The sequence below is a fragment of the Felis catus genome, chromosome E1 (genome assembly GCF_018350175.1).
Source record: "Felis catus isolate Fca126 chromosome E1, F.catus_Fca126_mat1.0, whole genome shotgun sequence".
NCBI lineage: Eukaryota > Metazoa > Chordata > Mammalia > Carnivora > Felidae > Felis > Felis catus.
Window position 1 is genome coordinate 55,243,502 of NC_058381.1, and position 13,809 is coordinate 55,257,310.

Consider the following 13,809-nt stretch of genomic DNA (forward strand, 5'->3'; position numbering starts at 1 on the left):
CATATTCGGTAAGGAGCGACCAGCATCTGAGGTCCTCCAAATTCTGCCTGTGGCCTGGCCCTGGCTCCTGGGCCCAGCTTACCCAAGAAGGATTCCCTTTTGCATCAAGAACAAAGGAGCGCCTGGGTGGCTCAGTCGGTTGAGCAGCCGACTTCGGCTCAGGTCATGATCTCGCGGTTTGTGGGTTAGAGTCCCGCATCGGGCTCTGTGCTGACACCTCGGAGCCCGGAGCCTGCTTCGGGTTCTGGGTCTCCCTCTCTCTCTGCCCCTCCCCCCACTCACGCTCCATCTCTCTCCCCTTCAAAAATAAATAAACATTAAAAAAAATTTAAGAACAGAGAATTATCTTTGAGTGTCTCTGAGTGGTGGCAAGACTGCTCCTCTAAACAAATGTCTCTGGGGACTCCAGGAAAGTCAGACTGTTCTGGGGACCCTGCATCCTCAAAGAGATACTGGAGGCCCTAGTCCCAGCTTGGCCATTGACTTCTGCATGAGTCAGTGCCTTCCGTGGGCTTCCACATTCCCATCTATGAAAGAAAGGATTGGGTAGATCATCTGAGGCTCCCTTGCCCTAAAAGTACCTGTGTGTGTGTGAGTGAGTCTGTGTGTGCGTGTGAATGCACACATGCACATGCATGAATACGAGTGCTTGTGGATGCGTGGGTGTGTGTGCATGCATGGGTAAACACATGTGTGGTGCATCCGTGTTTATACGTAGGCATGTGTGGGAGCTATATATACATACATGTATTGTGCTGTTTGTGTTGCGTGTGCACGCATGTGTGTTATAGATGTGTACACACTGTGTGTGCCATGGTAATTGGTGTGAACACATGGATGCATGTGGATGCGTGTGGATGTGACACGCGTGTATATTGATGCCTTTGTTGGGTTCTCCGGGTTATAAGGAACAGAGATTTGCTCAAGCTATTTCTCTCAGTCACTGTGGACTCACAAACTGCGGTATTTTCAGAACCCAAACTATTCACTGGTGGAGGAAGTCCTGGACTGAAAGAACTGGTCTTGTTGGGTCTCTCCCACTCTGGATTAGAAGATCCCTGACAGCAGTATCCCCAGTGGCTAAAAACACATTTGGCACATAATACATGCTCAATAAATAATTGTTGGAAAACGAAGAAACAAATGAACCGTTTTCAGCACGCCGTCATTCTTACCCTGGCCCTGTAAGGTCTGCTAAGGAACTGTGGACTGTCATCAACCATAATTGTTCTCAACCACTGTTCTGAACTCTTTCAGTTCACCTGGGACCCAACCACACCTCATCTTTTCTACCCACTACGTGCTATGCTCCATATTTTATACAGTTATCACATCAGGTCCTCACTACAAATACAGAGGAAAGGCGACGTTACTCTCATTTTTCAAATAAAGAGATCTAAGCTCAGAGAGCAAGTAACTTGTCCAAGTTCACACACTAGTAATTGGCAAAGCCAGGATTCAACCCTGGGTCTGGCTCATAAAGCATGCCATCCTGCCTCCTGCTGGATGGGTTGAGAGAAGCCAGCTGCCCCCCGATCCTGTTCAGTGCTCACAACGAAGAGAGAACCTGACAACCAAGAGTTAATAAGACAGCACATCCTTGAGCTGGTTGTCAGCAGGGTATCCGCTCCATGGTTTTTTCTAAAATAGGTTCCCCCAGAATGAAAGGATGTATTATCAGGAACTGGAACGTAATCTAACAAAGCAAGTCACTGGTAACACTGACCTTCCCAGTTTCCAGATCAAATGCCCTTTTTCTGCCGTCTATGGAATGGGAAGCAAAGTCTCCACCAAGTTCTTATCCAGGCACTCGGGCAGAGGCAAAGATTCTTTTTGAGAAAAACATAGGGCTCCAGAGAGGCGGTTAACCCTCTGCAAGTACGAGGTGAAGGAGCCCCACGAATTTTCAGGACAGAGCATGGGCTGCCTTACCACATGCCCCTCGGGTATCCAAGGTAATATTCGCTGAAATCCACAAACTGAAATAATCGCTGCCATTCAGAAACTTGACGTTTCTTTAAACATTGCGTAGCAGGCTAGATTCGTTTGGAAAAAATGAAATCAAGCATCTGTTCAGCAACAGTTAGGCTAGACATCAGTGTTCCTATTTGCTTTTACATGAGTTACCCAGCACAGTATGCCTCCCAACACACATGGACATATTTCCGAATTACAAAGGAGTGTGTGTTCATTACAGGAGGAGAATGGAATATAAATGAACACGAAGAATGCATTTGAAATCACTCCTGATCCCCCCATGCAAAGACAACTGTTGGTAAATACACGTACGTGGGGGGTGCCCTGGTGGCTCAGTTAGTTAAGATCTCAGCTCAGGTCTTGATCTCAGGGTTGTGAGTTCAAGCCCCACATTGGGTTCTGCACTGGACATGAAATATACATATACATATATATATATATATATATATATATATATATCCAGAACCAATGTTTTACTCTTTTCTGTGGAAAAGCAATTTATTCCAGGTTAAGTAAAGGATCACTCATGTATGAATTTACTTCGTCAACCACTTTATTACACTTACTAGGGATTTTTAATACAGAAAAGTACAAAAAGAAAACATGACTGATAATGCCCACTCTGAAATACTCCCTGTTAACACTTTTCTTTAAAAGGTAATTAGGGGTGCCTGGGTGGCTCAGTCGGTTGAGCGTCCGACTTCGGCTCAGGTCATGATCTCGAGGTCTGTGAGTTCGAGCCCCGCGTCAGGCTTGTGCTGACGGCTCGGAGCCTGGAGCCTGCTTCAGATTCTCTGTCTCACCTCTCTCTCTCTGCCCCTCCCCAGCTTGCGTATGCTCTCTCTCTCTCTCAAAAATAAAGAAATAAACATTAAATAAAATAATTAAATAAATAAGGTAGAGATAAAGCGAAAAGTAAGCCTTTTCCCCACCCCCATTCCCCACCCCACCACCCCAGAACCTCAAAGGTAGCCACTGTCGGTCTCTGCTGCCTCCCTGTAGAGAAGCATACACACCCATATAATTCCATTGTGTATCTAGGTGAAGTCAACATAAGTCAGCACACAAGCATATCTTGCTGCTCCTTTTTTTACTCCATAATATCATTTTTCCCAAACAGCACATAGAGATCTACCTCATTCTTTTTTTCTTTTTTTTTAAGTAATCTCTACACTCAATGTGGGGCTTGAACTCAACGACCCTGAGATCAAGAGTCCCATGCTTTACCAACAGAGCCAGCCAGCCAGGCACCCCTACCTCATTCTTTTATCAGCTTCGCAGTATTGCACTATATGGATATTCTACAGTTCGGGTTTTTTTTAATCTTTATTTATTTTTGAAAGACAGAGTGTGAGCAGGGGAGGAGCAGAGAGATAGGGAGACACAGAATCTGAAGCAGGCTCCAGGCTCCAAGCCGTCCGCACAGAGCCCGACGCGGGGCTGGAACTCACAGACTTCGAGATCATGACCTGAGCCGAAGTCGGACGCTCAACTGACTGAGCCACCCAGGAGCCCCTACAGTTTATTTAAGCAGTCCCAATTGCTGGATTATTTGCGCTTACAAATGCTGCAATGAACATCCTTGTACACATATCTTGGTGAACTTGTGCACTAAAGCCATAGAACTGTTGAGACAAAGGAATTTGCATTTGTAACTTCAGTAGATATTGTCAGTTGCTCTTCCAAATGCCCCAACGTATGTTCCCACCAATGGTGTAAGTACGAGTGTTTGCTTCCCCAACTCTCAGCCAATGTTGACCCTTAACATACTTTTACCAAAGCATTATATGTTATATTGATTCAGAGAAACATACCAGGATGAAATATACTGAGAGATGTTTAGTTCAAGGAATTGGCTTTCGTGACTCTGGGGGGCTGGCCCGTCCAAAATCTGTAGGGTAGACTGGCAGGCTGAAAATTCTCAGGGAGAAGCTGATGCTACAATTTTGAACAGAATTTCTTCTTCCTCGGGGAAACCTCCATTTTGCTCTAAGTTCTTTCAATTAATTGGATGAGGCGCGTCCAGATTATTGAAGATTTACAAGTCAACCGATTGTATATCTGTAATATATAATCTGTACATCTATAACATACCTTCACAGCAACATAGAGATTCGTGTTTAATTGAGTAACTACATGCTATAGCCTGGCCAGGTTGACACATTTACACACACTTACACACACACACACACACACACACACACACAAAATCTATGTACTCATATTCTCTGTTCACTTTCCTACTGAGATTTCCTTTTGAGAGCTCTTTACCCTACTACGTGTATTAACCCTTTGTCTGTCACACATCTTGCAAGTATTTCCTCTCCATCATTTCTCATTTCATTTTGGTATCTTCTGTCAACCAGGACATTTTTATGTCTGTACAGTCAGATCTATCTGTCTTTTTCTTTATGGCATCTGAATTCCCTGTCTGATTAAGAAGGTGACTCAGAGTCAATTAGGAGCCATGGTAACCACCCCATTCACCTAGGTTTTCTAAGTGTTCCCCTTGAGTCAGGAAGTCACAGGAAAGCAGAGCGCTTAGGCAACATTTGCCCAGCTCCCACTGAGAAGTGTCTGCTGAAGTGCGATTTAATGTCAGGCCCTGGCTTTTAGCAAGAGTCAATAGAGGGGCACTTGGGTGGCTCAGTCGGTTGAGCGCCCGACTTCGGCTCAGGTCATGATCTCACAGTTCGTGAGTTCGAGCCCCGTGTCAGGCTCTGTGCTGACGGCTCGGAGCCTGGAGCCTGCTTCGGATTCTGCGTCTCCCTCTCTCTCTGCCCCTTCCCTGCTCATGCTCTGTCTCTCTCTGTCTCTCAAAAATGAATAAACATTAAAAAAAATTTTATAAAAAAAAAGAGTCGATAGAAAAGCTATAGGAAAAGCTTCACCTTCTCTGCAAAATCCCAACTCTTCCATTTTGTCACTAGAGGCCCCTCATATAAGAATCCACATAAGAGATTCTTCCCCACATCACATGCCGGCAGAAAATACTCACTCATTGAGAAGACTCGGGCAATAAGTACTACATACCCCATCTGGCTTCCCATTTTGTCATGGATGCCAGGAAATCTAAAAGCAAATGTAACGCTCAGATATAGGAACAAGCCAGGTCACTCTGGGGCGGAAGATTGCTTCAGGCGGTATCATTACCTGGCCTCTGATGTAGGCGGGTTTTGAATTCCTCAAATTCCTTTTGGAATGGATGGAGCCAAATACAGACATAAACCAACTGACTTAAGACAGAACGGAAACACTTGTCTGAATGGTGGCAGAGTTGGCACAGAGGTCTCTGTTTGAACCACGATTCATTAACATTTTCACAAATGCTTCCGAGGAGGGAAGGTGCAATGGAAATTCTGGATCCAAAGTTGACATTCAGCTTCTCCAAGCAGTGAGATTTGGGGCCAACCTGGAGAATCTTCAGGAAAATCCTGGCCGCTGTTGAGTGAAGAGAATAACTCCATAGTGTATCTAAGGTAATGGATTTAGGCAGCCTCATCCATAACGTTTAGAATACAAATGGACACCCACAGACCACATGTCTCAATATCTTATTATTCTAAATGCAAGCTTAAAACGATTAAATCAAGAGGCACCTTGGTGGCTCATTCAGTTAAGCGTCTGACTTCAGCTCAGGTCATGATCTCGCGATTTGTGGGTTCAAGTCCCGCCTCGAGCTTTGTGCTGACATCTCAGAGCCTGGAGCCTGCTTCAGATTCTGTGTCTCCCTCTCTCTCTGCTCCTCCCCAGCTCGTGCTCTCTCTCTCTCTCAAAAATAAATAAACATTAAAAATTTTTTTTAATTTGATCAAATCAAGTGTATCCTATCTTCTTACTTCCTACCTTGACACATATATCTTCCTCCCAACCAAGAAGCCAGGTTTGAACATAGGATTCTCAGAAGTTCTGCACCAAAACATGGCGGCAGCATCCTGCCCCTGCCCCCAGACAGGATTCAGCAGGACCTGAAATGCTGAACCTTGTCACCATGAACCGTGTTCCCACTAAACCAGAGAAATTCCCATTAAGATGGAAATGTTTTCATATGAGGAGAGAAGAAAGGGAATCCTTCCCCGTGAAAAGGAAAAGAATAAAGGGGAAAAGAATGTCAATACGTTATATCCTTTAATAAATGAAGGTGGACATGAGCGGACTGAACCTTTACATTCTGGAATAGTCTCTCTAGGAAGCCCCTCTTCAAGCCTGAGGAAATTGGATTTGAGATGTAAATTATTATATTGTTTTCATTTACTTGTTTTTGAGAGAGAGAGAGAGTGCAAGTGAGGGAGGGGCAGGAAGAGAGGGAAAGAGAGAGAATCCCAAGTAGGCTCCACACTGTCAGCATAGAGCCAGAGGTGGGGCTCAAAGCCATGAGCCTCAAGATCATGCCCTAAGCTGAAGCTTAACTGACTGAGCCACCCAGGGCCCCTGAGATGTAAATTATTAAAGCCACTGCACACAACAAGCAAATGGAGCCCTTTAACCCAGGAGGAAATAAAAGCTGAATCGAATTTGGTTTGGAAATGGGTATGGGGGACCACAAGTCAGGGGACATTCAAAGTCAACATCACAAACAATCCCATGTTTGCCCTGCTGCTAGCTCAGTGCCACTGTCAGAGCCAAACAATGTTGGGACCATGGGTCCAACCCCAGGAGAACCTGTCCATCATTACACTTTCACATTTTGGGGTTTTTATATCTTTATGGTTTTACAAGTCCAGCTAAAGTTGGTATCTCTTAAGCCTTTCCAGTGATCTTGAAGGGTTGTCTTTGGAAAGTAGCTACTATCCATTTTGAAACTAAGGCATTTACCCACTCATTCATTCATTCATTCATTCATTCATTCTTTGAGAGCTTGTTGAGTCCCAGGCCTCCAGGTGCATGTATATTTCCTGTCTGTTGCTTATGATTTTCTTCCAAATATAGCACCTGACCTCCCAGGCTAATTCTCCCCACTGCTTCCTTCATGTACAAAAGTAGCCAGGCCCTTCTTTCTGAAACTCTGTTTCCCTTGAAATGCTGTGTCTCCAATGCCCTGCTCCATGGCCAAGTATAAACTCTTCCCAAGGCATGTCTCCAGACATTCTCTTCCGAGAAGCTGGTGCCAAAGGGAATTACAAGTGCAGGGATTTTATTAGGTGAAATACTTATGAAAGAAATCGGGTAGGAAGCTGGGAGAGGTGGGGAGAGCCCGCAGATCATGAGGCAAGTATGACCCCAAGCGAAAGAGAAAGGGCAGGAAGGTTGTGTGAAAGTCTCTGGAAGGATCCGTGAAATGGTGAGGAAATCCTCAAGCCAAATTCGGCCGTTAGGGGAATCTTGTGTCTCCCAGTGACAGACCTGCCTCAGTGCCCCTACCATACCGTGCCTTTGGCTGGGAACTGCCGGTAAGAAGCACATCCTCAGTGCAAGCACACTGTGGGGGACCACAGAGAGCACAGTGGGTGTCAGTCAGTATGCCCTCTTGGTCGAAGTCTGAGAGGCAAGTTCTCATGGTCCCTTCAGATGTTCATCAACATGGGGTGACAAGGTTTCTCCTATACTTTCATGCCTCTTCAGTGACTTTGATAGGAAATCAAGAGTTCTGTGTGTGTGTGTGTGTTTGTGTGTGTGTGTGCATTAGAAGGAGCCTACTCCCACAGCCACAATGGCATCTCAGAAGCCCCATGCACACTGCAGACGCTCACCCCTCTCTTGCTCCCTTTCAGACCATCCTGGTGGGTGACAGCGGTGTGGGGAAGACATCTCTGCTGGTTCAGTTCGACCAGGGCAAGTTCATCCCTGGCTCCTTCTCGGCCACCGTGGGCATCGGATTCACAGTAAGCCCTCCCAGACTCTGGGGCCCCGGAGTGTATCTGTGAGGGTCCCAGCAGGAAGCAGGTGGACACTCACATTGGATCATTCAGGGAGGTTTAACAAGAAGACTACTTACCAAGGTGGAAGCAGGGTGTTGGGGAACCAGGAGGTATGGTGCAGTGGCCGTGCATACACAGGGCCTCCACTCCAACCCTAGCCTAAAAAAATGAGGGGAGGGAACCGAAGCCAGAGCTCAGGGACACAAGGCTTCATGGAGAGAGCTGGCCGGCAGGACCTGTGACCCTCAGTGGAGGAACACGGCAACTCATGGTAACCCTCCCAGAGCTAGCCCAGCCCAGAATACAAGTCAGCTCCCCCCCTTCTCCTGTTCCCACATCTCCTGGGGCTCCCCTTTGGCTGAACACAACTGGAAACTAGAAAGAATGCCTCCTTTTTTAAGTTTATTTATTTATTTTGAGAGGGGAGGGGAGAGAGAATCCCACGCAGGCTCCGCGCAGTCAGCATGGAGGCCAACGCGGGGCTCGGACTCACGAACTGTGAGATCATGACCTGAGCTAAAATCAAGAGTCAGATGCTTAACTGACTCAGCCACCCAGGCACCCCTAGAAAGGATATCTTGATATAGATTGCTCAGGTCTACTTTCTAGGGCAATAAGAATATGGAGAGGCAAAGGGACGGCTTAAAATTTTAAGCACAGTCCAAATTTAACACTGTCACATGGGTCCTAGGGAGCTGGCAGGCCAAGGGTCAAAGTTCCGTTTTTAGCACTCTGTCTCTTCCTGGATCTCCTCGGGATCAGGATAGAGCAGGGCACAGGGCCTGTAGGACCACACTCGGGACTGGGATGGCCACGCTGGTGGGAAGAGAGAAGGGGAACCCCGGAAGCTAGGCTTTCTGGTTGGGTCACAGCAAGGAAGGCGAGGACTCATGGTGGCCGGGATTCAGAGTGAAAAAGAAATGAGAGCCTGGCCAGAGAGTGCAGGTTTCTCCCATGAGCAGGCTCCAGAGTGCTGCGAAGGGCAGGGCTGAGTCCCAGGAGAGCAAGGCTTCCCAGACAATTCCTGAAGCCTTGGACCAGGCTGCCACGCCAGGCATCCCCCACCTCAGGCCCATGCCCAGTCTGCCCCTCCGCACACAAGGTCAGGGGGAGCCCTCACAGCCACCAGCCTTCTCCCCCACTCCGTGCCCATCCTTCTGCCTGTCAGACTCAGAGTGCACAGTGGGATGAATGTTGGTGTGGATGCGGACCTAAAGACTGTGACTCACACCCCACAGAGGCAGAGGGGTGGGACCTCCAAATTTTGCCACTAGCCTGGTAAGAAAAGCAAGACGACTGGCCCATCAGAAGGAAGAAAGTGTGTAATCACACTGAGAGCCCAAAGCAGGCGGAGACAGGACAGATCTGGCTCTCCCAAACCTACCACAGGACAAAGGAGGATCTTGGTTGAGCCAACAACACAAACCACAGCTGGAAGTTAGAAGCCCTCTGAAGGCTCTGGGGGGCGGGAGGCGGGGGTCTCCTTCTTTGCCTCCTCCAGCTTCTGGTGGCTCCTGGCGACGCTCGCCATTTGTTGGCTTGTAAATACACCACTCGGATCTCTGCGTCTGTGTTCACATGGCCGGCTTCTCCCTGCGTGTCCGCTCCTCTTCCTATAAGGACATCAGTCATATTGGATTAAGGGTTTACCCTATTCCTGTATGACTTCACCTTAACTAATCATACTTGCAACAACCCCCTTTCCAAATAAGGTCACATTCTGAGGGACTAGGGGCTGGGACCTCAATAGAGTCTTTTGGTTTGCAGTGGAAGGTGAGCGAGGGCCATGTCACTCACTTCCTTTCTCTCATTTCTCCTCGGCCATTACCCTCTGGCTCTGAAAACGTTTGCCCCTGCGGGGTTCTCGTGTGAGCCCTCAGGAACTTAGAGCCTGAGACACTGAATGGACTGGGGTTGTATTTGCAGCAAGAGACTCTTGCCTCTGAATAGCAGGCAATAAATGCACATCTGCAGAGTTCTGATCCCGTAGGTGGCTCTCTGAGCCCCACCCTATGTACACAAGAGGTTATGGCAAGCCCAGCTCCAGAAAATAGCTCTGGCCAATGCCAAGACTCACAGGGCTAGAGGAATGTGTACACACAGTCCCCACCAGGCCTATAGTCACCCATAAGCCACATCTGCCCCCTGCGCTTTACCCCCAGCACCTAAGTCAAGAGGTACTGATGCCCTTCTCCCCCCGACACAGCCTTCGGTCAGTCCCGCTGTAATGCAGCCACCCAGTTCCATGGTAAGCTGTGGGTGCTTGTGCAGAATGTTGGCACAGGAGTAATTAAACGGTTAGCCCCTGAAGCGCAGGGCAGGGCCGCCCAGGCCACACTCCCACTGTCTGCCACCAGGAACTGCAGGATTCCTGGGTTGTCCTTGAGACTGCTCAAAATGATCCACGACTCCATGAATTCATTTACTACTAAATATTTAAGGCCTGCTCAGGGACAGGGGCTGAGGAGCACAGGTGAATAGGGCCAGCCCTGCCTTCAGGGGCGCCGAGATTGGGAGGTTTGGGGTCGGGGGAGGCTTTCCCATACTGGAACATTCGGGGCACAGCCCAACAGGTCAGGGAGAAATGAGAGGTGATCTGTGCTAAAGGGTCAAAACCCTAGCACCCACCAGGGGCCGCGAAAAGCCACAGTTGTAAATGTGCTGCAAGGTGAATTTCGGTGGGTAAATAAAATTACATTCAGAGGAGCTCCGGCTGGGGTGCATGAGCAAAAGCAAAACTGCCTGAGCGCTGTGCTCAGAATGCACGCCTCCTCTCGAAAACCGTGCCTCGCTGCCCCGGGGCCTTCCCAGCCTACAACCTCACCCCCACCCCAACCGCCACCGGGGGACGCCCGTCGGCCGCCCGCTGGCCGGGGCTCGGGGGCCCCCTGCAGGCCGCGCTGTGCAGCGGCAGCGAGAACCGGGGCGCGGAACCCCGGGTCGCAGAGCTGCCAGACCTAGCGCTACAGGCTAGGTTTCCGGAGACGGCTCCCTGCGGGAACCTAGCCCGGGCAGCCTGCGACCTTTGGGGACCGGTCCTCGGGCTGGATTCGGCCCACGTCCTCGGAGCACGAAGCAGGCCCAATTTGCTCGGGGCACGCCTGCCCCTCTGGCGCTGATCTGTGGTTGTGCGCGCCCTCGCGAGACAGCCTGCACCAGGCAGGTATCTTCGGGGTGGCGAGACATAGGGAGGAGCCTGTGGGGGTCCGGGCTGGGGCGGTGGAGGGGGGAAGGATTGGGTGGAGCCTAAGGCGGGGAGGTCCCAGCACTGTCCCCCGCCCGCCACCAGTCCTAGCTCACCTCTCGTCCAGGGGACGTGACGGGCATGTCTGGCGCCGCTGCCACCCGGGATGGAGAGGCGCCCGAGCACTCCCCGCCCTGCAGTCCGAGCTACGATGTCACGGGCAAGGTGGGTGGGCACTGTGCCCAGTTCCGGGGGACTCCCCAACCGGCTCTGAGGGCCAGCCCTTCCCACGCCCTTTGCCCTGAGACCCTGGCCCAAGCCTCTTGGCTGGCTGCGTCTGCGTTGCCTTCAGCCCTTCCCCCAGGGAGCCGGGTCTCCCGGAGCAGGGAGGAAGGGTGGAGACTGCCGACGTCTGGGCTGGCTCAGCGAGGGTGGGAAGAGGAAGGTCGGAAGGAGCGATTGACTGCCCACACAGCGGACCCCAACCCAATTTCCTTCTGCACACCCCCGGCGATATGATCTCCCGGGAACCCCATGCCTCTGCGTAAAGGTTAAGCGCTCAACCCTCCTGGGCACAGGCATCCCGAATGCTGGGAAATAGGGATGCCTGGAGACGCAGAGAGGACGCCCCCTGGCGGCGGAGCAGTTGTCGTTAACGCCCTTTTCCCAGCTAAGCTCTCCCCTGAGACTTAACATCCAGTTTCAAGGCCTTAGGCCTGAAGTTCTTTAGGTCCCCAGCTGCCCCCAAGCCGTACCCCTTCCCTTTCCACTGCTGCAGCCATTTCCTCCCGCCTTCCTCCAGGAGGATGTTGCTAACCAAAATGCAGGCCCACCTGGGAATTTTTAGAACCTGAGAAAGATTTTGTTGGTTCATCACAAGTCCCCCATGGGGGAGCTGAAGTCAGCTCTCTGAGGCCGGTTTCCTCTAGAGGGCTGCCCTGTTACAGAAGCAGGTGAAGGTGGAGGACAGACACCTCCCCCCCCCCACCCACCCCACCCTGGGGCACATGGTGGAGGCGGGTACCCAGAACTCTGAAAGAGGTGCTGAGGGAGCCCAGGGCTTCCAATCTTCCTCTGCAAGTTCCAATCCTTCCTCGGCCTTGAAAGAGACCTGCCTCTTTCTGTGCCTCGGTTTCCTCCCCCACCCCCACCCCAAGCTCACTCTCACCAGGAACTGAGGCCTCCACCCCCCCTTGTTTCAGGGGAAGCCAGTCTGTAAGTCACTTACTCACCCAGAGCCGTTAAGATAGGCGTCCTGTGTGGGCTGGTGGCAGGAAATGGGCCCCTGTGCCTTCAGGGGAGGGGGAGCTGCTAAGGGCCAGCCCCTAGGCTGGTGGGGACCACCTGACCTCCTGGCCTGACAGTCCAGCTGGGCCATTTGCCAAGGAGGTGGCAAGGCTGGGCAGCTGTTTGTGTTTGGTAGAATTGCCTGGCTGGGTGGGTGGTGGTGGGCATCTTTTGTTTAAGGCGGTCGTGATCTGTAAAGTATACTGGAGTCACCCTCCCTCCTCCCCGCTCAAGGGCTAGGATGCAGAGCCAGGGAGCAGCGCAGGCTCCAAGGGCTCCCCAGCCCCCAGCTCTCCACCAACCCCCCTCCGCGCCCCCCCCCACCCCGGGCCAAGCAGCATCTGTGGAGAGTTGACCCCTGGCCTCCAGCAGCCTGCTTCCCCCAGGCTTGCCCCAGGAGACTGAGTGCAGGCCAGCCTGGGAAGAGCCTGGCTGGAGCTCCTTGGACCCAATTAGAGGGAATGGGGGCCACAGGCAGGCCCTACCCAGCCCTGGGCCGCTCTTTCCCGAGTCTTAGGCAGTTTAGTGGTCCTAGGCATTAATCAACTCTAAAGAGGCCTCAATGAAATCACCCTTTCTCCCTTCTAGTCACCGTGGAAACCATGCCACAGAAGGGTTAAGAAATCTTCCTAACGTCCCTCAGTAGGCCATTTAGAAGCCAGGACCCCAGCCTCTGTATCCCTTTTGCTCAGACCCTTTACCTTTCCACCAAAGCTAGCTAATCCCAGTACATCGAGCCCACAGCCAGAAAAGCCTCTGGGCTCCGTTGTCAAGGTCAGAGCCTCAAAAGTAACTCAAGCCTAGTCTATGCTCAATCCTTTAAGTATGTAAGCAGCCAATTGGGAAAGTTCCAGCATTAGTCCAGACCTCTGGTCTCCAAGATTGAGGAATGACTGGACAGAGGGCTCCCTTCCCCTGCCCCCACTTGTCCTCAAAAGAAGATAGATGAGCAGTGACTGGCCAAGAATAAAGGGGAGAGACACACACACCCCCACACTCCCTCCCCTACAGGGACCCGGGGATGCCAGTTTGCCGCCATTTGTCCCACTGGAGAGGTTTCTGCAGAAGGAACTTCAGATTCATTGTCTCCCCATTTCAGTATCAATTTCAACCCTCCCTAGTTCATGCAACCCTTTTGTAAACATTAAATGTCATTAGAAAATTCCAGGTAAATGTTGTGACAAAAAAAAAAAAAAACCCAGCAGTCGTAATTTTAGAATATGCCCTTGCAAATGACAGTGCCCTCCCCCATCAGATCTGATCCCCTCCCGTGGGTGGGAATCCCTGTCCAAGGTATTAACACTTCCCTTCTGGGCAGTATAGCCCCATCCACCCAGGCGCACACATGCAGAATCCACACTGACAGAGAGGGAATCCCAGCTTGGTGTGGCAAGGGGAGAATGGGGCCAGAGTCTAGACCATGTAAGTGTGGTGGTTCTTTGGGGCCACCAAGCACAGTTGCTCACCTGTTAGTGCTGAGGTCTCAACACGGGCTTCCAGGAA

The 13,809-nt window shown here is 50.7% G+C and overlaps 1 protein-coding gene across 6 annotated transcripts in view; it reads left to right on the forward strand.

The window, feature by feature from the left end:
* RAB37 (RAB37, member RAS oncogene family) overlaps positions 1-13,809 on the forward strand; it is a 55,902-nt gene that overhangs the window by 36,287 nt on the left and 5,806 nt on the right. For 2 of the 6 annotated variants that reach the window (XM_019818214.3, XM_045045049.1), the window contains exon 2: positions 7,689-7,799. In XM_019818214.3, coding sequence (XP_019673773.1) covers positions 7,689-7,799 — 111 coding nt within the window. Of the gene's footprint in view, positions 1-7,688; positions 7,800-10,744; positions 10,999-11,146; positions 11,245-13,809 lie in introns of those variants that run through there. The other 4 variants (XM_011289343.4, XM_045045048.1, XM_045045050.1 and 1 more) reach the window with 4 other exon arrangements.